This window comes from Harpia harpyja, chromosome 3 (genome assembly GCF_026419915.1).
Source record: "Harpia harpyja isolate bHarHar1 chromosome 3, bHarHar1 primary haplotype, whole genome shotgun sequence".
NCBI classification, from domain to species: Eukaryota; Metazoa; Chordata; class Aves; order Accipitriformes; family Accipitridae; genus Harpia; species Harpia harpyja.
The window spans coordinates 8,305,468-8,330,894 of NC_068942.1; the positions used below are offsets into that span (position 1 = coordinate 8,305,468).

Sequence of the window (25,427 nt, forward strand, 5' to 3'; positions counted from 1 at the left end):
TCAGGAAAGGCAAATTACTTTAATAGATCAGTTTAGACATTTAACATAATAACTCACATCCATTTTTAAATACTATTACATAAAGCATGGTGAAGAAAGGAATTTCTGCCTCATAATTAGAAAACTCACAATACAACTTGCCAAAAACCAGAACAAAGCCGTTTGAAAATAAATACGGTCCATGCCAAATAGTACAAAATGAAATCAGCAGTCTCTCTCAATACGAAAACTTTTCTTCTTTTAGGTATTCTCCAACTCTAGTATTACGTTCTGCAACTGATGAGAGGCTATCTTTTGTTCAAGGATTGCTGAGCTGTTCTGATTTTGCTCTGTACAAAGGCAAAAATAAACTGTTAAGTTGTTTCATTTTTTGTATTAACTGTTTTAGAAATGCAATTTTGAATTACTACTGTCATGAGCCTAAAATATTTAGTATTATGAGGAATTGAAAGTGATTTCTACAGAATTTAAAACATTATAAAGTATGGATTTAATACACACTTCAAAAAGGTGACATTCATTATTTATTAGTGTTTACCCTTTGGCGTCTGTCTTTTCACCACTGCTGTCCTTGGATTTATCCTCCTCCTTAACATCTGAAAAAAACCAAGATCTTAAATATACCAAAAGATGCAAGAAAACCTTAAAATACTTCAGAAGGAAAAAAGCATGACCTAGGTATATTTTTGTTGTATACACTCCGAGCCAGGGGGAACTAGCTTTTAAAAGAAATCCTCACTGGTTACATATTAACATACAGTGTTAAATGCATCCATCCAAGGGAGTGATCTGGGCACAATGCCAAGTGATTCAAAATACCTCAAGGCAAGTCTCTCTTAACTGGCCATAATGATGGTATGCAGTAATGAGACCTGGATTTCCCCTGAGCTCCTTGCGGTAGTCTGTGTAGCCCTGAGATGTAGCCTGTTCTTGGAAAAGTCAAGAGTCCTTGGAATTACACTATCCCCAGAACTCTCTCCAGCTTCTGTTTCAGAGAACAAACTCCTTGTCTAACATATTTAAAGCAAGAACCTTTTTTATCCCTATTTTCATTAAGCTATACAAATCCCTGGCTCTAAGATTTCAAGCTTGTGGAGAAGCAACAATAACCCTAGGCTGAAAATACTATTCTAGTGTGAACAGCTGTATCTTGAAACTGATTAATTTAAAATATATGCTTTAAATATGATGGAAAAAATAAATCATAATCTCAACAGCTAATTAACTGTTAACAGAAAATGCATCTTTCTCCTGGGAGAACTGACATTTGCAGTTCTAAAATATAGGATGAAATCACACCAGAGTCCTACCTGTTTTTTTGTCCTCCGTCTCTTTTTTGTCTTCCTCTATCCTGGCTTTCTTTGCTCCTTTCTTATGATCTGCAACATTTCGTCGTCCACCTTCCCCCTCATCTTCAGAATCAGAAAATTCTTCATCACAGGCTATGCGCTTATCAGACGCTCGAACTAGGATTCAGAGTTATGAAATTATTTGAGCATAAACTACAATAGGCCTAATAAAGAAGAACTATCGAATTAAGAACGAGTAATAACATACTATAATCATTTAATGCTGAAGAACTAAATTATGGATAAAAATACTATCTTTCAAGATACTCTGGGACCCTCACAATGACTTCCAAAAATAGCCTTACAGAAACGCAGGGGAGGGTGGGAGTATTTTAACATGTGTCAGATGAATTTCAAATACTGAAAACTAAATCACAGGAGAAAACATTATGGTTTCAACAGTTCAGAAAATGGACAGTGCACCAGTAAAAGCTTACAGAATTATTCCAATCACATCAAAAAAGGTTAAACATAGCAGGAAACTCTTAGCTATAGCTGAAGAACAACTCATTGTCCATACAAAGGCTAACGGTACTAAAGTGAAGTAACGGGTAGTGTTGCAAGTATGGAAAACCTCCCTCTCTCAACAAAAAAGGAAATAAAAGAATTTTTTTGAAAAGACAGTATCTCACTTTACATCAAGGGAGAACGTTAGTTTTTTTTTTTGTGACTAGCAAAAGACAGAAGCCAAGTCCTGTATTCCTTTAGTAGAAATTCATCTGAGAATTCTGGAGTATCTATTTTAGATTTGAAATAGCCAGACTGTTTCATAAGATGCAAAAACCCACGTTCTTTCAGCACTTCTTTAGACCCCTTTAACAGGTTCAGATTTGTGCACAGATGCCACCTTAAGACCACCACACTGGCAGACCAGTAGCACAATTTTTCCTCAGGAAACGGAACTGCCAGTCTTCCAATACTGCACTACTAGGACTAAAGTTCTGAACAATTAAATCTAAAAAGACTCTACCTGGACATGCTCTATCGTGAAAAGGTATTTCTTACTAGAAATGCGTTTGTCTGGATCTTCTCCATCCTCATCTCCACTGTCTTCATGAACAGCATCTTCAGGAATGGCCTGCATCTGTACACCAGGTGCGTGAGGTAACATGCGCAAGTTTTCAAATAAGCGTTGCCTGCAAGTAACAAACAAGGAAAGTTATTACTACACAGCAGTGGAATTTCCTTGGATTTTGTATTAAATTCTGAAAACTCCGCATTCAAAGTTAACCTGCTTTGCTTTAAAGTCATTGTTTCTTTAAAAAAAAAAAGAGGCATGCCATGTTCAGAAAGTTTTCTATCTCTAACAGATCGCTAGTATCCACAGCGTACGTGAACGTCATTTTCTTTGAACTTTTTAAACACTTACTTCAATCAACTTCAATCATCAGTTCCCCACAGGATCAGCACAAGTACTGCCCAACTGGGCTGAAGCAGTGGCAGCATTAGTCTGTTTATAATAAGCTACAGTATCAAGTTGGATAATAAACTGTCCTCTAGTTTCTTAGAAAGTCAGACACTTAAAGCATGAAGACTTCCCAACTGCATGCAGCAACAATGTCAGGGTCAAAAGCAATCCGTCTGGATAAGATTCCTAATTGGCTGTTTCAGGGAGAACAGAGAGAAGTTCTCTCCTGTCTAAGCAACCTGATGCAATGGACCCCACACTCCAAAGCACCACGTGCAGGAACAGGAAGGACACTGGGCTTCTCTTGGGACTCAAAACTATCATTCCAAAGTCGTCCAAGTAGAGACAATGGTTTGGCAAGTGTCAAATATCAGCATTTGTAACAACTATCTTAGTATACTTCTGCACAATGTGAAGAGCTAAAGGGCAATTGGTATTTTTTTGGAATCCTTACAGTCTTTGCCTCTGTTCAAATCACATGACCTGGCAAAGCAGTTTTGCCAATCCAGGGAGTCCCCTAAAGTTAGGTCTCTGGGAAAGCATAAAACTAACTGAAGGAAGATTCTCTGAAATGATGGGTCATTGCTCTTCTTGTGGGTGCTAGTATGGGGATGTGAGATTGTATCTCTGTCAATAGAAAACACACAATCTGTGCCCAGGGATGTGTTAAAAAGCAAGCAAGTTTTGCAGCCTACTTGCATCACGAAACCTCAACAATACACAATATACAGCAAGCAGCCTGGCAGATCACCAGCTGGAGCACTATATTACTAGAGAGAAATTTTGTGGAATTACATCAATGAAAAATAGGGTTTTTTTTCCCCTTGCACATTATTAAAAATTTAAACCCTTTCATTTGATTGTGATTTATGTGTTTCTGTTATGAACACCAATCACAGTCTATATACCAACCACTTAAAAAATTAGTATTTTAACTGCTTTGGTGAATTTTGCAATTTGACAGTTTTGCAGGTTATAGCAGTACTGGCAAACTTAACACAGATAGTTTCACATCTTTATTCAGCTGTTCCTAGTGTATTGGGTTTGTGTGGCAAGGTTTTGATAGCGGGGGGGCTGCAGGAGTGGCTTATGTGAGAAGCTGCTGGAAGCTTCCCCCATGTCCGACAGAGTCAATGCCAGCCAGTTCCAAGACGGACCTGCTGCTGGCCAAGGCCAAGCCCATCAGCGACTGTGGTAGTGCCTCTGGGAGAACAGATTTCAGAAGGGCAAAAAAAAAAAAAGTTGCTGTGGCACAGAAACTGCAGCTGGAAAGAGAGTGAGAATATGTGAGAGCACCAGCCCTGCAGACCCCCAGGTCAGTGCAGAAGGAGGGGAGGAGGTGTTCCAGGCGCCGGAGCAGAGATTCCCCTGCAGCCCGTGGGGAAGACCATGGTGAGGCAGGCTGTCCCCCTGCAGCCCAGGGAGGTCCACGGTGGAGCAGATATCCACCTGCAGCCCGGGGAGGACTCCATGGTACCCGAAGGAGGCTGTGACCCTGTGGGAAGCCTGTGCTGGAGCAGGCTCCTGGCAGGACCTGTGGCCCCATGGAGAGAGGAGCCCACGCTGGAGCAGGTTTTCTGGCAGGACTTGTGACCCCACGGGGGACCCACGCTGGAGCAGTCTGTGCCTGAAGGACTGCAGCCCGTGGAAGGGACCCATGTTGGAGCAGTTCGTGAAGAACTGCAGCCCATGGGAGGGACCCCATGATGGAGCAGGGGAAGAGTGAGGCGGATGAAGTGGCAGAGACAACGTGTGATGAACTGACCCCAACCTCCATTCCCCATCCCCCTGCACCGCTGGAGGGGAGGAGGTAGAGAATCTGGGAGGGGAGTCGTGCCTGGGAAGAAGGGAGGGGTGGGGGGAAGGCGGTTTAAGATTTGGTTTTATTTCTCATTACACTACTCTGGTTGATTGGCAATAAATTAAGTTAATTTTCCCTAAGTCAAGTCTGTTCTGCCCGTGACAGTAACTGGTGAGTGATCTCTCCTGTCCTTATCTCGACTCATGAGCCCTTTGTTATATTTTCTCTCCCCTGTCCAGCTGGGGAAGGGAGTGATAGAATGGCTTTGGTGGGCACCTGGCGTCCAGTCAGGGTCCCCCACACCTAGTAACCAAAAGAATTCCTGCGTGCACCATTAACAGCCAACCTAGAGCAGGGACAAGCCACAGTAAGCAAAGAGTACTTTAGGCTAACCAATTATCTCTTATCATACGAGTACGGAATTGGTTGTATGTATGCATTACTCCATCCCTCAAGTAAAATATTTGTTTACAATCAAAACTTCAGGATGTGAAGAGGAATAAACCAAGATTCAAAAGTGGCACAGGCTAAAAACACGCACCCGCTATAGCTTGGCAATGAGCACTTCTCAAAACTTGTGGAATTGTCAAACCACAGTCACTCAGTTACCTGCACACATATCACTATCTTTGCAGTTTTGTATGTCCAAGCTCACGTGACTTTTTATTTTTACAGCCAACAGCTACAAAGAATGACAATCTCAATTCATGTTTAGATATGAAGCTGAGAATTAGAAATCCTAATCATCACAGCATACCAGCTTCTTTCCTGGCGTGATAAACTTTCTACAAAATTAGAATGGGAATCCAAGTACAACTGTCATCTCTTTAGTTGCAGGAAAAAGTAAAAATCCAAGCTGGGTCTTAAAATTTTCATATCTGTAGTCATAGGACTTCATAAGCACACATACTGTTGTAGGAACAGGCTTCTAAAAAGTCCTGACAGAAATGAAAAATATGTCAAATCTATTAAGTACTTATTTTTAGCGTGTAACAGAGAAAGGCATACAGTTTTCAAAACTGCCTAAGAACGAAACCTCTGGAGAAATGTGATCCACATGACCTACTTGATATACAAGGTAATCACTACTTACTTGATCTTCTCCATATATTCTGGTGTATTCTGATTAGTCATATTTGAAGGACTAATATGAAGCTTGAAGTCTGGTCCGAAATACTCAAAGTAGTCATTGTATGGCAACTCTATAAACCAAAACACAAAAGACAACTTTGTGACCCAAAAAAGATTTAAAACATTTTATATACAACAGTAGTTTTGACAGGATTTTACTTAGAGAACTATCGAACCCGAAGCATTCAGGTAAGCAATACTTAAGTACTGCTTGAACTGTTCAGTGTTTTTCCTCTAAATTATTCAATAGATGAACTTAAATTTATTATCAAAATACAACAAATACAACGAAAAGCAAGAGCAAGTCCTACTGTAATCATGTTAGAACATATACTGGAACAACATAAGCAACAAATTTGATAAAATAATTAAAAATGCTACTTATGCAGAAAATAGAAGACAACTGATGATTTCTTATAGCTCTTTCCAAAGTTAGTCCAGTTTGAAAGGTTTAAGTGAGCCATTCAAAATATTCCTTCAGTAAAACATATAATATGTACTACTAGGCTGAAGATCACAGCTAGTTCAATATCCATAGTAAGCACTGTACAGTGGTTCGGTGCTGCCCACATCTGTCCGTTCCCCCCTTCCCTGCTTCTGTATTTTTCACAGATAATGGTCCCCCGACTGGAACACCTAATTATCAAAATGAAGTCAATGAACACATAATATCCTGGAAAACAGTAATATTTTATATTGAATATAACTGTATCTTCCCAGATGAAGTAACAGAAATCTAAAAAATGTAGAACCCTTACAAAATACAACTCCAAAATCCACTTCTGACTGAACCCTTTGTCTTGTTTCTTCATTTATGATTATTATGGGATAAGTGATCTTGTTAGGCAGATAGAAAGGCAACAGGAAGATCAAGTTGCTATTGCAACATTTAGAAATGCACTGTTATTTCTCAGGACAGATTAAAGATGACAGGGACCCACAAAGCTGAGAGGAATGTTAAAAAAAAATTAAAAAACCTTAATATATATCCATCACATGGGACATGCTAATGGAAAAAAAAGTTTCAAGGTAAGGAAATACTACTGTCTCTTCAAAAGCTTTGACTGACAAAGAATATATATTGATGTGCAAGATGGAAAATATACATCTTGAAAGGTATTGTCCAAATATTCTTTCCTCACTGACAGCAGTGTTCCACTGAAGTCAGATGGAAACACCATGAATCCAGCAAGAGATACATGAATAGCAAAAGGTTATCAGCAAAAGTTGCAGTCCAACATGAAAACTGCCAGTGATTAATGTGCAACAAAGCAGTCCAAATACCAATTTTATAAAAAAAAATTTCCAAAAACATGTCCAGAAGCATATTTGGCCAAAAGTAAAAGGGAGTGCAGGATCTTTGGGGACCTTCCTCAGAGAAATTACTTTGTTATTCAACTATTCGAAAGAAGTCTACTATTGCTTTTTTGACTTTAAATTTTTTTAAGATAGCTCGTATAGCCAAAATTGAGTCAAACGGAAGAGCAGAAGTCAATATACTTTTACAGTTACTTTTAAGTCATAGATACAGTGAAGAAACAGTTACGTTTTACTATGTAAAATGGACACTTGCATACTCGTTAATTTCTTATGAATAGCATGTCTGTGGTGCCCAACTTACACAGGTCTGCATATATTCTATCATACTGATAACATTCATATTAAAAATAGTGACAAGAAAGATTGCCTAAGTTTTACGTGGTTTGAATTTTCCAAAAACAATCCAATCATTTAAAGCTTTTGCTAAGCCATAAAAAAAGCCCCAAATGCTTAAGTTTATTTAGTGCATAAGCTACTGAAAATTTATTGGCTAAAACCTAACAATAACTTTCCACATAGTTTATTCTAAACTGATGCATTAGTTAGCTATAGAAATATTTGCTATTTGTTCACTTAAACCCTCCCATGATTATTTCCTTAATAAAATACTAATTTGGGTATTAATATTTACCATTAGGAATTTCACAATCTAAGGCAACAGCAGTTTCATACGTCCAGCATCGAGCAACATTACGAATCGTATATCCTCCTCCTCCTAACATCAGCAATGGCAAGTTAAAAGTCTTTACAACTTCCACACATTTAGCATGACCTGTCAAACACAAAAAGAGTTGACAATATATGCAAAATATCTATTAAACAGAAAAATATATAGTGAATTATTTAATCAGACATATGCAGTCGCACTTATCAAGTAAGAACTGAATTGATTCAACTAAAACAGAACCGTCTCCCCCTAGAGCTAAGCACAACCTCACAAGAAGTCAAGACCTACAGATAAGAAATGTACAAAATACATCAAACGTTATCCACCCCAGTCTTCAGAGACTTTGCATGATGGTCTCTCGCTGCTGCTCTGAAATGCTCTTAGAATGTTTTAGTGTTTTGTCTTTTCATAACTGATGTCAATACACAGTGACAAATTTAGGGACAATTTCTCAGTCAAATGCAATGGGGGAAGAAGGGAAAACAGTAAATCAGTACTTGGTCCTTTCTACTTCTAAATTTGAACCTGTATTAGAGGTTGCTAAGTCTTGCTTACAGAGTGAACTGGTGCCAAGACAGTACACACTCCAGGGAGATACAGCATACTGAAAGGCATCTGTAGGAGGCAGCAGCTCTCTTGGTTTCCAAGATATGTAAGATGGAAAAAAATCTGAGCTGTATGGGCAACTGAAGTAGCTTTGCCACCTGGTGCAAATCAAGAAAAGAACCCTGAAACACTGCAGACCCAACAGATACTATACTGCATTTTATTGCCTACAAGACTTTAATTGCCTCATTAACACAAAACCAAGAAAACCCAGAAAATGAAGATTCAAACAAGCTGGATTCAAGGCTTAGCAAAAGTTCAACATACATTCACATTTTATCATGTAAATAATAATTAAAAATTAATAATAATACTAATATTTATGTTGTTTGCTAAATTAACATCTCGCCCCAATTTTGAGAATCACCCAAAAGGGTAGAAATGTAAGTAATACTAAAATAAACTAATTCTATGAAAGTTAATAAAAATGAATGTTAACATAAACCTCAGCATAACAAACATCACTATAAATTTAACAATGCAGTAAGTATTCTCATTTCAGTAATACCTATTTTACACCCAACAAGGTGTTTGGCCTTTATTATCTGTAATCCTACTAAGTGAACCACTAGTTTTGTTATTTGCCCATCATAGTAAGCTGCAGCAGGATGACTGTCATCATCCTGTCATTCCAGCATGTTGCTTTAAAACTACAGAAAGCCTGTGCAGAGAAGAAAGGGAATCACTTGAGTGGCTAGGAAGAACATGGAAAACCAAGCTTCTTAACTTTTTTAGATGGACAGAAAGAAAGAGGCAACTTCTGGGTTTCTTTTGGCCATCCCTGTATAGCAAAGAAAGAGGTGATTAATCATAGTAATGAACAAAATCTTTGTGACTCCAGTCCTCATCATGCAAGTGTCTTGAAAAATAGTATGACGGGTAGAGGTTTCTATTAAATAAAAAGTTACAGACAACAAACACTTTTCTGCTTACCTTTAACAGTAAGATTAAAGCACCCCAGCCTGTCACCAGATAGTGAATCTGCTCCACACTGTAACACCACAGCACTGGGCTGGTACATCTCCATTACTTTGGATATAATCTATAATCAATATAAAACAGCAAGTCATTAATTCACATTATGAAAATAAATCCACAAAATCAAACTAGTATCTTTCCAGAGAGCTTAAAAAAAAAAAAAAAAAAGTACTCACTGGTTTAAATATCTGTCCATACGATTCATCATCTATACCATCCCTCATTGGAAAGTTGACAGCATAGTATTTGCCTTTTCCAGCACCAATGTCCTACAAGAAAAGATGACAAACGCTTTATTACAAACACAGAAGCATATGATGGTATCATGGAAAAAAGTCTACACAAGTCTGCTGAGCTATTTTGTACCATTATTCACATCTGCAAGAGGAAAAGAAGCGAAGTACCTTACTGGATTCCCATTCTCCCATAAAATCATTTTGGAGCATAGGAGTTGTACACCAAGACTAAATTTGCAGTAAGTACACTTGATTTTTTTAATTCAAAGATTGAGGACAAAAAGACAAAATATAACTGATCAGTTTAGTCCGGTAAAAATAGTTAAGCAAAAACAAGCAAGAAAACCAAGAAGTGCAAGGTGATATGCATGTTTTCAGTGCTGTATAGAAGGTTTGGACTTAAGAAGGTTTTTAAAACCATATTCTTTGCTCCAAACATAGGATGAAGAACTAGCTGCAGCAAAAGGGAGAGAAGAAAATCAAACAGAGGCCACTTACAGGTGCCCTTGAAGAAATTGAGACTTTTTAAACAAACAAACAAAAAAATGAACTTGCAGATTATTCTCAGTTCCATCAGGTGACAAGGCAGGAACTGTAGTAATCTATCTTACCAGCCTTCCTAGACAACCTATGTATTAAAAGAAAAAAACTCTTTGCAAAAAAATTGAGTGAATAAACCCTGAATCCACTTCTGTTTTGATGATCAGCTTAAAACCTAAAGATCCCTCCTTCCCACACATTTCCATTTCTTCCCTGTAGCTCATCACCAAGACAATCAGAAACTGATCCAGCTTACAGGGCAGTTCTCTGCCACTAATAAAGGTGCAGTGGGGAAGACAGTAAGATTTAACCTGTTCAGTTTGGCTATTACCAAACAGCAGCTCTGCCAAAAGAGCACACTTCAGGTCCAACATCCTTAAAAAACTACAAGTCACCAGTCAGATGACCCAGCAATACAAATACTAAATTTCTCAACACTAGCTATTGAAAGAGTCACGGACCTTTTTCCTCTTCCTGAACAAAGCCTCCTTAGCAGTGAATGCAACAGTAAGGTGTCGCTTCCAGTAACTATCTTTTACTGGGGGGGGAGGGGGGTGGATGGATGGAGATGGGGACAAGGATGAATGGCCCAATGCAGCATAGACACAATGTTAACAGCTGACATTTTTTCTTCCAGCACATTATTAACATTTCACAGTATTGTAAGATTAGTAACACTGAAGAACCCTGCTGAACTCAACTCTGATTTGGAGCATTAAAGTTACCCAAAATCTCCCAAAGTGAATCACCTGGGCTTACAGATGCTGATTTTTGTGAGGTGATAGTGCCTTGCTTTCTAGATTAAAAAAAAAAAAAAAAATAAAAATCATTAAATCAATCTCATTCTAAAACATACCAAAGCCAAATGTTCACTAAACAGGGTAATTGCTTTCCAGCCTGAGCTACTCAACAGACATACTTTGTAACTGATACTTGCATTGGTTATAAACACTAAAGAAACAATATAGCATTCTGGTAGCTGCCCATTCATCAATACATCAAATTTCCTCACAGAATCTGGGCCTGTACATAGCACTACAGTCTCAACTGACCCATCTACGTATATATATATATATATATACACGGCCAGGTTGGACGGGGCTTTGAGCAACCTGTTCTAGTGGAAGGTGTCCCTGCCCATGGCAGAGGGGTTGGAAGCTAAGGTCCTTTCCAACCTAAACCATTCTATGATTCTATGATATAAGACAAGATTAATGCTATCATCTAAGATGTGTAGAAAGTCAAATAACTCACTTAGAACACTGGAAGTTCAGACTGCACAATACCTTCAGTAGAAAATGGATAAATGCAGCTAAACTAGACAAACTCTGTCAGATTCAGCTCCATTGATTGAGCTGCAGTCACAAAATCATCAGCTGATTCATGATTTGTTCCTGCATCAAATAAGTGTAACCTGATCAGCAAACCAGACCAAATAACTAAAGAATTACAGAAACAAGCTTGAATGGAGCCCACAGACAAAAACAAAGATAAGATCTGGCTGTTAAAGATGATGTAAATAACCAACAACAGCAGATCAAGTTGAGCAGAAGCAAGCAGTACAATACTGGCCTCCAGAAGAAACACTGACTTTTCAGAAAATTAGTTCTCCCTTTAGTTCAATTAGCTTTGCAAGCTCTGGAGATAGGAAAAAGCTAATGTTTTTTTTCCTATAGGGATGTAATAATTCCAATAAAGCCTGCTGAACTCTGTATGCAGACAATGCTCATTTCAAAATACTAGCTAGCAGCACAGAATAAAAGTTACCATGCCTGAGGTACTGTTTTTCACTGACACTGTGCTAAAAAAAATTCCAATAACATACAATATTATTCTATTTATTTCAACTGCATCATCTTTAAATTCTTTGTCCTAGGTGTGATAAGGTGAAGAGTCCACAAACTTCTCTGTCGATGGGAAGCACTGTTTCTAAAAAGCCAAGATATCTAACCCTTAAAAAAAAATTCTAGCCAAATTCAGCAACAACAGCTTGTCATGATAAACATCCTGGTCTGAGCTGCTTTTTGTTTGAAACACCACTACCACCTTGTGGCCAGTCAAGTTAAACCACATGGATAAAAACAATGTCTAATCTGATTTCTACCTAAACCAATTCAGAACACAGTTTAACAGAATGTAACAACCGTAATAACATTCAGCTCCAACAACCACACAGAAATCAATGCTTAGCACCCCACTGATTTAAAGCTCAACTTTCATTTACTCCTGTGTCCTCTGGGTATCATCAGCACACTGGGGAGCACACATTTCGGGAATATTAGCAGGAACACAAATAGCTGCATCTCTTGAATTAATTTCGAGATAGTAAGAAAACAGTGAATTCTTTCCCAATGCAGCGTTTTTGTAGGTCAACTTTCTAGAAGTGCTTACAATTTTTAAAAAAAATTACTAACTGTACGTACAAACTTAAGGCACAAAGTTGCTAATACTAGAGGAGTGACTTATCCTGGGAGCACCTCTGATAAAAAGAGGTTTAATGTAAGAGTTTGAAGCTAGGAATATATTAATCCTAATACTTGAAATACTCTTTCAGGTTGTGAAGTGGAACAATTTCCTGTTCTAACGGACAAGAGTCTGACATGAGGAATGACTAACTTCAAATTAATATGAAGGGCCAGGAAAATTGGTTTTCATTCTCAGCTTTGCCAGAGATTCTACAACAGCTTAAATGATAACTTTGCACAGGCCAATGCTCCTTCCCTCAAGCTAGCTATAAGGCTTAGCACCCAATTGTCTGTGGGGCATGTTAAAGTTCTTCAGCAGTGAGCATCATGAGAACTCAAAACACACTTTATGACATAATAAATATTCCAAAAACAAGCCAACTGCATTACTAGGCAAACAGAACACAGTAAATTCAATCTGCAACTGAAGCTTTGCGACTATTAAAGCTCTGGCATGAAGTTATTCTAAGATCTGAAATAAGTTTTGAAGCCATGTGATCTCCAAACAGCTACTTTTCCCTGTATGTGCAGAATTGAAATGTACAGATAATTATAAATATACCACACTGTCTTCCTAGAGACAAAATCTGAGTGAACTAAACTAGTTCTAGATTTGAACTAAAATTTCAGACAATTTATCTGGAAGTTAAGGTGTTGATTTCATGTAGAAGTGAACAATTTACTTCCCCACTATCCTGTATTTTTTTTCCCTAAGGTTCTTCAACAAATCTATCACTCTAGACTAATGTATTTTCTGAAAACTTACTGCTGTATATTATTACTGGACATAGTTATTGTAACCTAGTACTAAAAGAGTAGCTACAAGGAAGAGAATAAGAGCTTATTTATCACCTAATTAAATTTCATGTTCAACCTTACCCTAAGGTCCCCTGTGCCCGGAAAATATTCACCATACTTATGGAATGATACAGTCATGACACGATCTGTGGTATAAAATGCTTCTTCAACACCATCACCATGATGGATATCAATATCAATATACAACACTCTTTGGTGATACCTAGAAAGAAAATAATGTGTGAGAAATCATCATTAGCCGTTACATTCATAATATACTAATACCTATCAAGGAAAAGCCTAATGAAAAAAAAACCAACCAAACACTGAAATCTAACATTATGATCATTTTGACGATTTTCGTTGAAGTGACCATATGCTCTTAGAATTCTCACTACAGTTTGGATAATAATGAAAATAAGTTTCTTCATCAAAATAAGTAATTTAAGTATGTAGTGCATTTAGTTTACCCCAAGTTGTCTCACTCCATAGAAGCTATACCTTGTGTTTCTGTTCACACCACTTTCTGTTGTTCACATCTGCTGAATTTGCCCCTTTCACAGGGCATTTCTTTCTGCCTTCTCAGTAATTACCAACACAGTCTGCACTAAAACATCTCTTAGTGCACACTTCAAACAGCATAGTGGCATGAGCAGAAATAACCCATGTTCCATAAGCCCGCAAAAAATAAATTTAAATACTTATTTTCTACCAACTTTTCTTCTTCACCTCTGCAACTTGTAAAGACAGGCACATTCTTACTTCCAAGTGTATTGCGCTTACTGTTAGCATGAAACTATTACACTGCTGCTTGGTATTTCCTTAAATACTGCAAGTTTTAGATCAGTTTATTTGAGATGGATAAAGGAACCAGTTGTTTGAAGCCTCAGAGCATTGGCAACAACACTAAGTATCCCTTAAATTCTACGTTGTTCAGCAAAGAACAAAGTCTACCAACATCAGAAGATGTATTTTCATCATGCTTTGCATAGTGCTATAGAATGTGAGTCTGAGCAGCCATAATCTCAGGTGGGCTAAGATTTTTCGCTTAACAAGACACTGAATGGGACCGTTTCCTATGGTTATGTAACCCATAACTATTTGAAAGTTTCCTTTCCTGCACGTGTACATTAAGCTAAAAAATTCAAGACTGGACCACAGAAGATCATTATCGCTTTTCTCAGATTGCAGAGACAGATCCTGAATACACGCTGTACATTAAAAGGAATGTCTTAATTAATATGTTAACATGAACTATTTGTTAGTGTCCTTAGAAACTTTTTCCATCTTTAAAAAACACTTCCAGACTACAGCGCTTTGCCCATCCCTCACCAGCAGATTCAGCTGCTCCATTCGCAAGAGTCAAATACCTAGAATATTTTTGGTAAATAAAATAAGATTTGTGTTATTAGAAGGGATACAGTCCCCTGAAGCAGTACAAGTAACACTCAGGATTTGAAATTTTAGTGAAGCATTACTTCTTGAAGTTAATTATATGATCACTTTTTCATTACTCCTCTCATTTTTTATTTTGCAGTCACAGCAGCACAGCTGTTATTTCATGATTTATTCATAACAGCCACATTAATTCATGTAACAATCCAAGGAAGTTCAGTGCATGATCTTCCCTGAATATTCCTGTTTGGTTTAGTAATGACTCAAATGATAGGAAACAAGCAGGCATATCGAGAAACCAAATGGCTGTATGATTGAGAGCATAATGACTGCCCTAAGGGGTCAGGGCAGTGATCCATCTAGCACACTATTCTGTCCCCATGAGTAGCAACAGATTAACATTTACAGAAAGCACATAAGCCTGTCCATTTTCTGAAGTCTGCTACCCTAGTACTTCCCCACCATCTAGAATTACAGCATATGGTGTTTTACAGGGTACATCACTGCTTGGATCTTTAACATCCATTTACAGACCTCTTGTCCATGATTACGTCTAATCTCTTTCTGGAATCTGTGGTTGCTGTCTGCTTCGTTCAGCCTCCTGCAGCAGCATGTTCCAGAAGTTCACTATACTCTGTGTAGAAAAGTACTTCTAAATATCTGTTTTAAACCCATCTCCTATTAGTTATCTTTTCAGCTTGCCTGTATTTTAAACTTCTTGCTGAAGCCAAACCGGGCAGAGCTTGGAGTTTTCTTAATTGAAACTGTACGAGTTCAACGTGGGCTATCAAAACTCACTGAAATAGTAATTACAATCCATATCTTCAAAGATTTAAATACTTGAATTTGACACTTTCTATAATTTTATCTTGTTCCCATCATAAACTTACTTCAGCAACTCAAGGATGGCAAGCACGATATCATTGACATAACAGAAACCAGACGCCTCCGATTTCTTGGCATGGTGAAGTCCTCCAGCCCAATTAACAGCCATGTCTGTCTGCTGTCGGTTCAATTTTACTGCCCCAGCTGTAAAAAGACATACACAAAAATGAAAGGAAATGCAGTCAGAAACTTCTGAAGGTCTTTAAATCTGTTACATGAAATAGTATCTTATTTCCTAAATAAGTTGGTCCTAGATCTTATCTCTTACCAATACTGAGATACTTGATATATCTCATATTTGACAGTCTGTAACTTATACATGATTATTATTTCTTTATAAAAAAAACCAAACCACCTTATATTTGATAGTATATTTAAAACTGAAGCAAAGTTTTAAGTTGCTGACATAAACATAATAAAGCTACAAAATACCTGGCAAACAACCTATACTTACCAACAGAGCCTCCAGTTGACAGCTGACAAAACTCAAACAGGCCATCAAATACAGGACAATCTTCTCCAACATTAACTGTGTAAGAAACGTATTACTTGTCAAAAACACCATTCCAACAGCATTGCTATACACATGGATAACACTTACAGATGTAATGCATAGCTCATTCAGCATTTTGACTACTCCACTCCCTGCCCCACCTCATACTTGTCAGGCTAAATTTTAAACACTGAAAACAATGTAAAGCCTTTATAATCTAAGATGACTCCAAACTACCTTTTTTTTTTTTCTCTTTTTTTCTTTTCTTTCTAGTTTTCATGGGAAGCTTTGTCTCCTCGTTAACATGTTAGACAATTTTAGATTTTTGAAGAAGTGCTGATTAACATAGGTCATGTTAAGAAATGCACAATTACTTGGAAAAATAATGCGCTGAGAATAAGGCATCATAAAGAGGTTACAATATTGCCTTTTAAATTGATATAAGAGCTGTCAAACTGCATTCCTAACAGTACTTTGAGCCTATTCCTATAATTAAAGAAATAAACTAACAGAAAGGGTGAACAGTGAATAATATACAATTTTTACTATCTCCCTCCAAGAGGAATCAGTAACTCCTTTTATTGACTTAAACGCATTTTCACACATTGATTTTTACTTCTCTACTCTTCTAAAGGCCATTCTTTTTCAGAAAGATTTTGCATTAGAACAGATTTTAAGACTCTTGCAAACAGCTGACAACTAAAGTTCAATCTGTGCATTAAGCCTACAGAAAGTATTATTTCACATCTAGAATACACCCTGTGAAAGGGGAGGCAAAACTCCTTCCATAAGCTTAAAGAACACTTTTGCCAAGATGGCTGCTTTTAATAGAAAAGTCCCCAAATCAGTGTAGCTAAAGGCAGGCAGGTGTTACTCTTGTTACAGTGTTTCTCTAACCCACCCACAGCAGTAAGCCACATTCATACCTCTGTATTGGTGAATATTTAGCTTTAAACAATGCTAACCATCAAAGCACGTACACAAAGATTTAGCTTAATGTTGACACTTACATCTCTGCATTTGCTTGCTGTACTCAGACATATTGTCAGGCCTTATTGATCGGAGAAATTTGATGTATTCATCACTATGGTACTTGGTCATTTCCTCAGCAGTAGCTTTGTGGGGTCGCTGATAACAAGAACAAGTTACAGAAATAATCAGAGTGCTCTGCAAAATCAGCTAACAATTTGCTAAAACAGACAACTCAAAAAAAATATAATCTACTTTGAAGGGAGAACAGTTAAACTGGTAGTAGTGCTGTTTTACATAAAGCAAGGGCTACACTGTTGTTAGTATACAACTTGATTAATTCTTTGTGCAGTTACCGCAATGTCTGCCCAACACCCCACTCACCCCAGTTATAAAAATACTGGTGAAAATTCTCTACTGGGGCTCTACCTCACTTCTTCCAGACATGGGCAACAATCTGCAGTCCTCACCAGTCACAAAATACTGCTTCACTTCCAAGTAAGAGAGTTCCAAATACACCATTTAAGTATTTTCTATTTCCATTTCCACTTCCCTCCATTTATTTGTGTGACAATACTTGAAGCCCTTTAAAAATAACTTAAAACGCTTCAGTGGACATTCTATTGCTTATACTCACATAAATTTCCATTTTTCTGTATAAGCCATAATTTAGCAGCAAGTTGTGGGTCATTCGGATCCTATGAGGTTTCATTGGATGCCCTTGTCCATAGTAATAGTTTCCGATATCACCTGTCAATATTACACAAATGAATAGCTATTCATATTACAAAACAACTTTTCATTGCTACTTAAGAGTCATTCTTAGAAGATAAGCAAGCAGATATGATTCCAGAAAAAAAAAAAAAACCAAACAAGAAACCTGATAAAGGGACTACTGTCTGTTTCAAAAAGGCCATGAGGAAAACTGCCCATACGAAGTTGTATGTCAGAAGCAGAGGGCAAAAAGGTGGCCAAATCTAACACCTTTTACTACAAGCAGACAGTAGTAGGGGAGCAAAGATGCCTAGAAGACATGGTTTCAAATCAAGAGTGAAGAAAATAGTGGGCCAGAACTGAAGTATAAAGTAATGGGAAACTGAACTGGAATTAAGAGGGGAGTAGAAAATACTGATGACATAGCCACGTTATACCACAACAGAGGCTGTAGTAAAACCTGCCATTTTGTAGGAGCTGATTTTAAGATACTGTCCTCATCCTGCCCTTAACTACTAACTCTAGCAGTTACATTCTGGAAGTTAGCTTCAGATCCATTGCTGCAACCACATGCACAAATATTCCCCAGACACCTGCTGCTACAGATCCACAGTAGTTTAACAGAACCTTATAATCCAGATTAGCCCAGCTCTGTCAAATTGGGGAGCAACTAGACACGTGATTAAAATAACAAAACTTGACACTCATTTCTAAGAATGGCTGCTATCATGGGCTAGCAAGTTTTCTCCCCAGCTTGGGCACTGTTAGAACATACATGCCTCCACTTTGAACACTGACATTCTCAAGACACAGATCATTTTAAACAGAACTAGCAGTCCATATGTTTCTGGAAATGTTGACAGGCCTAAAAGGTATGTCCAGTTGTCAATAGCTTTCAGTTGGAGAATTCCATACCAACTCTTCGCAACAGCGCCTCTTTTCTTTTCGACCAAATTTCCTGGTAGGATTAGTGAACTTTACCTTCTTGAAATTTTTGCTTTTCTTTCACACCCTCTGACATGCTCTGCCTTGTCCACTGGGAATGAAAGAAACACTGTTTTCACAATGTCATACTATTTTACAGATTTTGTTAGTCAGAGATAAGAAGAAGCACCACTATGAAACAGCTTTAGTTTCACCTCTTCAATGTGAGCCTCAGCTCAGGAGGAACGGAAAACATCAGCTTGCAGTAGCATCACCAACTACCAAGAAAAGCAAGCATTACAGTAAGATTGTAATTCTCAAAGCATTCTCAAATCCAGCTTCCAGCTTTCAAAGTGACAAGGAGAGTAAGGACACTTAGGAAAACAGATATAACCTAATGTAATGTAAGATGAAGTTATTTTGAAAAACAATCGCTCAACACCTAGCTCTTAACCATCCCATAACAATAGAAATACCAAGTTTTAGCATTAAGAACTTTGAAGAACTTGGACCCACTCCTAACTTGGGTATTTAAGTGGAAGATTAGCACTTGTCAGTTACGAAGATCCGGAGTCTTGCAGATACTTATTGCAAGCCTCCAGTTTTGGTCACATGCAGGTCAAGAGCAAAAGGTATTAAGAGAGTATAACCACACTCCTTCCCACCAGCAAAAACATTTCCTCACATTTTACAAAACAGTACGTTCCAAATTTGGTGTTTAGGAAAGATGCATCACAGCTCTTTCAAACTAATGACTAGAAGATGGAAACCAACGATTTACTAGCCCTACTTTGTTTTGTGAAGTTACTGATAAGTCCCACATTTACAAAGCTTCAAGCTAGTAAGAGCTTAAAATTTTGAAACTTTTAAGACAATAGTGACTTTCAATAACTTGATGCTTCTGAGGAAACTTCATTCCAAATGCATTTGTGGCTTAAAGAATGTGTATATATTTCATACCTTTTCTTTTTTAAACAGGTCATTTTGATTTTAACTACTTCAACTTGTATAGTCATCACTGATATTTTACTCAGAATGCTGATGGATAAGGAAGCAGACAATTAAGAATGATTTTTCTACCTTATATAAAATGTAAGGCTTGTTTTCCCTTATGTAAAAGAAAAAAACAAAACAAAACACATTAACAAGCTTCCCAAATATACTTGCAACATATCCTTTGATATACTGCAATTGATCAATTAAACAGATTCAAAGTTAAGCATATTCTACATACCATACACTGCAGTGGACACTTAAAGAAAAATCAATCAATTAATAAATTAAGCATAACTTTTAACTTTTGCTTTATTTTTTACCAGAAAGGAGAACTTTTAAAAGAATTGGCAAGTTGGTAAATTTAATGGGAGCTTATTTAATCAAATATAAGATCTGTGGGTAAGTATCTGGCAGAAGCATATTGATCCTTCCACATTAGAGGTCAGCAGTAATGACGAACAATAGATATCAATACAATACACTTTAGCAACAGGCAATACTATTTACATCTTTCAGGTCTCAGCATCACCAGCAAAAAAGGGTTTTGGCATTAGAGTCATAAAAAAACCCAAACTCAATCATAAGACAAAAAGCCCATTACGTTTCAAGGGACTGTTGTGACATGTATGTTAGCAGGAATGGGGAATGAAAAGGTATGCAAGAGGTTCCTCTTTCTTCATTAGCACCTTGATTTCCAGTCAACATCACAACCCAAAGGGGACCCATCTTGGAGACATCATCCCGTGGTGAAGGCAAAGGTGTCAAAAGTCTCTCCTCCTTTACCCACTGAAGGAGAAGGTGCCCTTCCCGGTACAAACACTTCATCCACTGATCCTGAAACCTATTTCTCTCTTCTTCATATATCACGGCCTTACCAGAGTACTTTGGGGAGAAAAGCAAGGTGTACCTAGAGCTAGTGTGTGTGGGGACGGGACACTTCCCTCACCGATGGATCCCTCACTGATGGAACTAAAAAGCTCTGCACATAGCACCAGACTAACTCTGGCTAGAGTATGCGTATATATGAGAAATGGTTACAGCGAGGCCAAGTGCACAAGACTAATGTTACAGATAGTAAGAGTATGTGATTCTAAACTTGTCAATACAAAGATAAAAATCTAAAGAAGTGTTATGAGCATATTTTATATCGCTCACCAGTGCGGGTGCATGTGGAAAGTGCAAAAGAATGTAACTGAAAGAGGAAGCGGAGGGAAAAAATGCAAAGTAGTATATGCAGAAAGTTGGCAAAACTATTAATCTTTCACAGCAAGGCTTCAAAGACTGAAATTTACAGTTTTATACCAGTAAATATATCAGCTAAATGGCTCTCATTGAGAGCTAACAACATAATCTCTGAAAAGTTGAGTCCTTAACTAAAAAGAGATGAACCAAGTGCCCATTTAATGCTAGCACAAGTTTACTGTCCTGCACTGTTCACCACATGATGCAAAATGTGATACCAACAAATGTCCAGAAAATTAAGTTGTCACATACACTCTTATGTTCTGGGTTCAAATATATCAAAAAACGACAACAACAAAAACCCCCTACATTTCAATTCATACAAGTTACTTGCCTAAATTCTGAAAAGAGCTATCAAATAAAAATAAACCCACATGATTCCTCTGATGAACTTAAGTTTTAGACACTCACTTCTCTATCTGAGACTTCAGCAAGGTCTACAGACATTAAGTATTCTAATACATAGAAAAAAACACAAGAGGCTACATGCCCTAAAGGAACTTCAATTATGTCTGACAAACACACAACCGACCAACAAAAGCTGCTATGTCCCCAAAAAAGTATGTCAGGCTCTCTAGCTACTAAGATATATAGAAAAATAACAACTTTAAATTAGCCCATTACAAAACAGCCTTAACAGCCTGAACAAAGAGGAAAGTTATGACATTTACTTATCTTTTCTGATACTTTGTAACTTATAAGTTACATTGCTTTGTAACTTTGATGTGGATAAATTGGTATGTATGCTGACCGTATTTCTGCTTATTTTAAGTACAGTTACCATGAAACCATGAGGTACTTCAGAACTGCACTAACTGCAGAAACCTAAATGCTACAATGGAAACCACATGAAAAAAAATCTTAATAGCTGTAGTTACATTTGGATTGACTTCTGCAATAGTAACAGGTGAACTCACATAAAGATGAATGTAAAAAAGATCATCAATGCCTGATCAATTAAACAAACAGCTATTCAAACCGGCCTAAAATTATTGCACTAGCATCTGAAGGGTTGTGGGTTTTTTTCTCGTTTGTAAAATTAAGCAGACAGCAGGAGACTAGCAAAGTCCTGACTTTTGAGCCCTGAGCAGAGGTTGGACACCACCATATTTGGAAGCCACTGCGCAAACATTGATGAATTTCTGTGAAGCACTTCAATTAAAGTTTACATCTGCAGATAAAATGAACTTAAACTAGAAGTGCTAATGTACTTAAACAATATCTGAATATAGTAGCATACTGCCCTATTGAAAACAGGTTTGGTCTCGTCTTTATGGGTGGAACCAACCACATTCTGATGCAGATCTCTCAAATTTTTCATGAAGGTAGAGCCTTTTGAACACCCACATTAAGTTATGCACAAGAAGCAATCTAAACAATACTGCTAGTGCATTGGCATGGAATAAATACACTTATTAACTGTAACCATGCTAGTTGCTGCGTGATTCTCTAGAACTGTGCTTTGCTGTACAGGAACACAGAGTTGGAAAGACCGTCTGGGTCCCGTCCTCATTGCTATGGGCAACTGTACGACACATACCTATTTTGGAAGAGGCCACTGAACGACCTGAGCCACATGCTGCAAGACTGTGGCAATGACCTGAAGACACATGGTAAGAGGCTAAAATAAAAGCTACAATATCCTTCCATACCTAGCATGGTTCTAAACAGTGTGAGGAACAGACTTTGCTAAGCTATAGCCATATATACATTAAGACTAGAAGTATTTACTAAAAATATTTCAGACAAGACGACTAAAGTATTTTAATTTGTACATTTTTAGTTCTTCCCATAGTATACTGGCTCAAACTTAAATGACATTCCTGACCTGAGCGTGATCACAAGCAGTGCAAATTCTGCAAACTGGATGTGGCTGACAGTCTATTACAAACTAACTGCAGAAAATGAAATCAAGCTTCACCTACCCAAAGTTTATTGGTTCTGGGTACAGCGTGAAGGCTATTAAAACAGTTAATTATCAGAAAACATTAACAGCAACACACTCCGAGAAAACTTGGTAAGCTACAAGCTAATTTAAAAAAGCAACTTTAGATGACAATCACACTGAGTTTCACAAAAAGCATGTAGGAATTTACTGCATCTCAGAAGACATGCATATATGCTTCTAGTACTTATGAACCCTTTTTAGTGTATACTTTTAGAGAAACAGAGTGAAAGTATGTGTGGAGGGGCAATTCTGACAAAAAATGGTCATCTACTTTGGTTGTGACATCCTTAGAGGTATACCACCACCTCAGTTGTGTGCTTCAAGTATCTTTGTATTTTTTTGTTTTGGGTTATTTAAGGCTTCAAACACTCCCCTCACTTTGATTCAAGACTTTGCTGGTACGACACAGTTACAAAATACTCTGAATTGCCAGATGAACCACAAATTAGCATTAGAAATATTTACTGCAGGTATTAACTCTAAAATTTCTTCTAATGACTCTATTTCCAAAAGAAGTGTAAAGTAACTGTTGGCCTTGGCAATAAAAAATAAATAGGATATCAAAAACATTCCAAAGCTGTTCATTTCTGTCACATAGAAAGCACTTTTTTTAAATCACTTTTACAACACATACTCTTTTCTCTACATTATTGTCAACTGCATTTATCCTAGTCTACATATTCAAGCAAGATATGAGCTGCAACTGCTTTTAAGTCGCCATTACCCTGCCACCTCCAAACTTCTTGCTTCTCCAGTTTCTCCCCCCCTCTTCACTAGTATAGCTTTTTGGCTGTTAAGGAAGCCTGATACTAGCACCAAGTACCAAAATCCAGGGATGACAGAAAAACTGAAGATATCAATATCTAGTAAACTATAGCCACCTGACTTTATTAAAAAAAAACGGAAAAAAAAAGATAAAAGCATACTGATTAAAGAAACCAAAACCATGCAAACATTTGCAGAGAGAAAGCTACTAAACTCTCACTGCAATCTTCCTTTCAACAAGGCGAAAAGTGATTCCTCTTCCCTAGGAAAAGTAAGATCCCAGCCTCACCAAAATTATCCCTAACAGGGGCCTCCTTTCCCCTTTAGGCTGAACAAAGAACCAGAGCTAGCAACAAAGAGAAGGGGGCGGCAACCACCACTCTGCCTCCTTTAGTGTGGTAAAAAAACCAAGACAGGCCCCACAAGATCTGCCATTTCTAAAGAATGGCAGATTTGCTACAGCAACAGACATCTTTGATATCTTAGGGGGTTTAGCCATTCATCTTCATTTCCAAAATGGTGAAAACACCAAAGCGCTACGGCCAAACAGCCTCAACCTCTGTTTCCTGGCTACTACCAATACCAGTCTCAGATGCCAACTTAAAGGGTTGTTACAATAAGAGGCAATTTAAAAAAAATCAAATCTCTTAACTCATCTGACCAACGAGTTTACCCTCCCAGTACAAAAAAGGAAAAACGAGTGCGAACTCAAGAAGAAAATGAAAAGTTCTCGCTGCTGCGGCCAGACAGAACCGCAAACAAGTTGCTGGAAACATCTGCGACTAAGGACAAGCTTCGTGCGCTTTTTCGACGTGACCGACAACGCAGATCACAAGTCACCGTGTCCTCATCGGGCGAGCGTGCAAACCCAGAAGGCCTGCAAGCAACTCGAATTTCACTATTATTAAACACCTACGCGCGCAGCTTTCGCGTTTTGCTAGAAGAGAGAGGCTCGTGGAAGCCCAACCCCCACTCCGATCCACGTCCGTGGGGGTTTTTTTTGGGGGTGGGGGGGTGGGGGGTGTTCCCCTGTCCCCTCCGCACACCCGACTCAGCGTGGAAGCCCGGCGAGGGGCAGGCCTCAGCGCAAGAACCACCAGGTGCCGGAGCTACACATGGCCTAGACTTTTTTTTTTTTTGCAGGGGAGGAGCTAGACACGGCAGCGACTCCAACGCCTCCGTGCTTAGCGGATGAAGGGGAGTGTCTCAACTTTTCTTCTTTTTTTTTGGTGGGTTTTTTTTGAGGGGGGGGGGAAGGGGGGGAAACAATAGACACAGCACTCACCGCCGGGCCCGGCAGCCGCTCCGCGGCAGGCCAGGCAGCTCCCCGGCTCCGAGCCCACCACCACATCACCCCCCCCCACGCACACTCCCACCGCCCCTTCCCCTCTCGCCCGGCGGCCCCCGGGGCTCAGCCCCGCGGCGGGGCGAGAGTGCGCAGGGCCGATGGCGGGAACGGGGACCCCCGGCCGGGGCCGCCACGGAGCCGGGGGAAGGGGCTCCCATAATGGCGGGGGCCAGGGGCAGGCCGCCCCGGGCGGCAGTTACGAGGGGCTTCCCCCACACACACACACACCACCACCACCACCACTCTCACGCTGCCGCGCCGGCCCCCGCTCACCGTCATAGTAGTAGCAGACTTTCTTCTTGCCGCCGCCCTGACTGTACGCCATAGGGGCCGCCGCGCCGGGGCCGAGGGGAGGGAGCGGGAGGCCGAGGCGAGCGCCGAGCCGGCACGGAGGGAGGGAGGGAGGGAGGGAGGGGGCGGGAGAAGGCGGACGCGGGAGAGCGGGAACT

The 25,427-nt window shown here is 38.8% G+C and overlaps 1 protein-coding gene across 1 annotated transcript; it reads right to left on the reverse strand.

Moving 5' to 3' along the window:
- HDAC2 (histone deacetylase 2) lies at positions 1-25,427 on the reverse strand. Its single transcript, XM_052781310.1, has 14 exons — positions 25,252-25,427; positions 17,679-17,791; positions 17,083-17,200; positions 16,034-16,108; positions 15,585-15,723; positions 13,381-13,522; positions 9,437-9,529; positions 9,216-9,324; positions 7,641-7,781; positions 5,652-5,760; positions 2,355-2,485; positions 1,311-1,466; positions 539-596; positions 1-329 (listed from the first exon to the last, which is right to left on the reverse strand). Exons 1-14 carry the CDS (start codon positions 25,301-25,303, stop codon positions 299-301), a joined length of 1,467 nt encoding a protein of 488 aa, XP_052637270.1. The 5' UTR covers positions 25,304-25,427; the 3' UTR covers positions 1-298.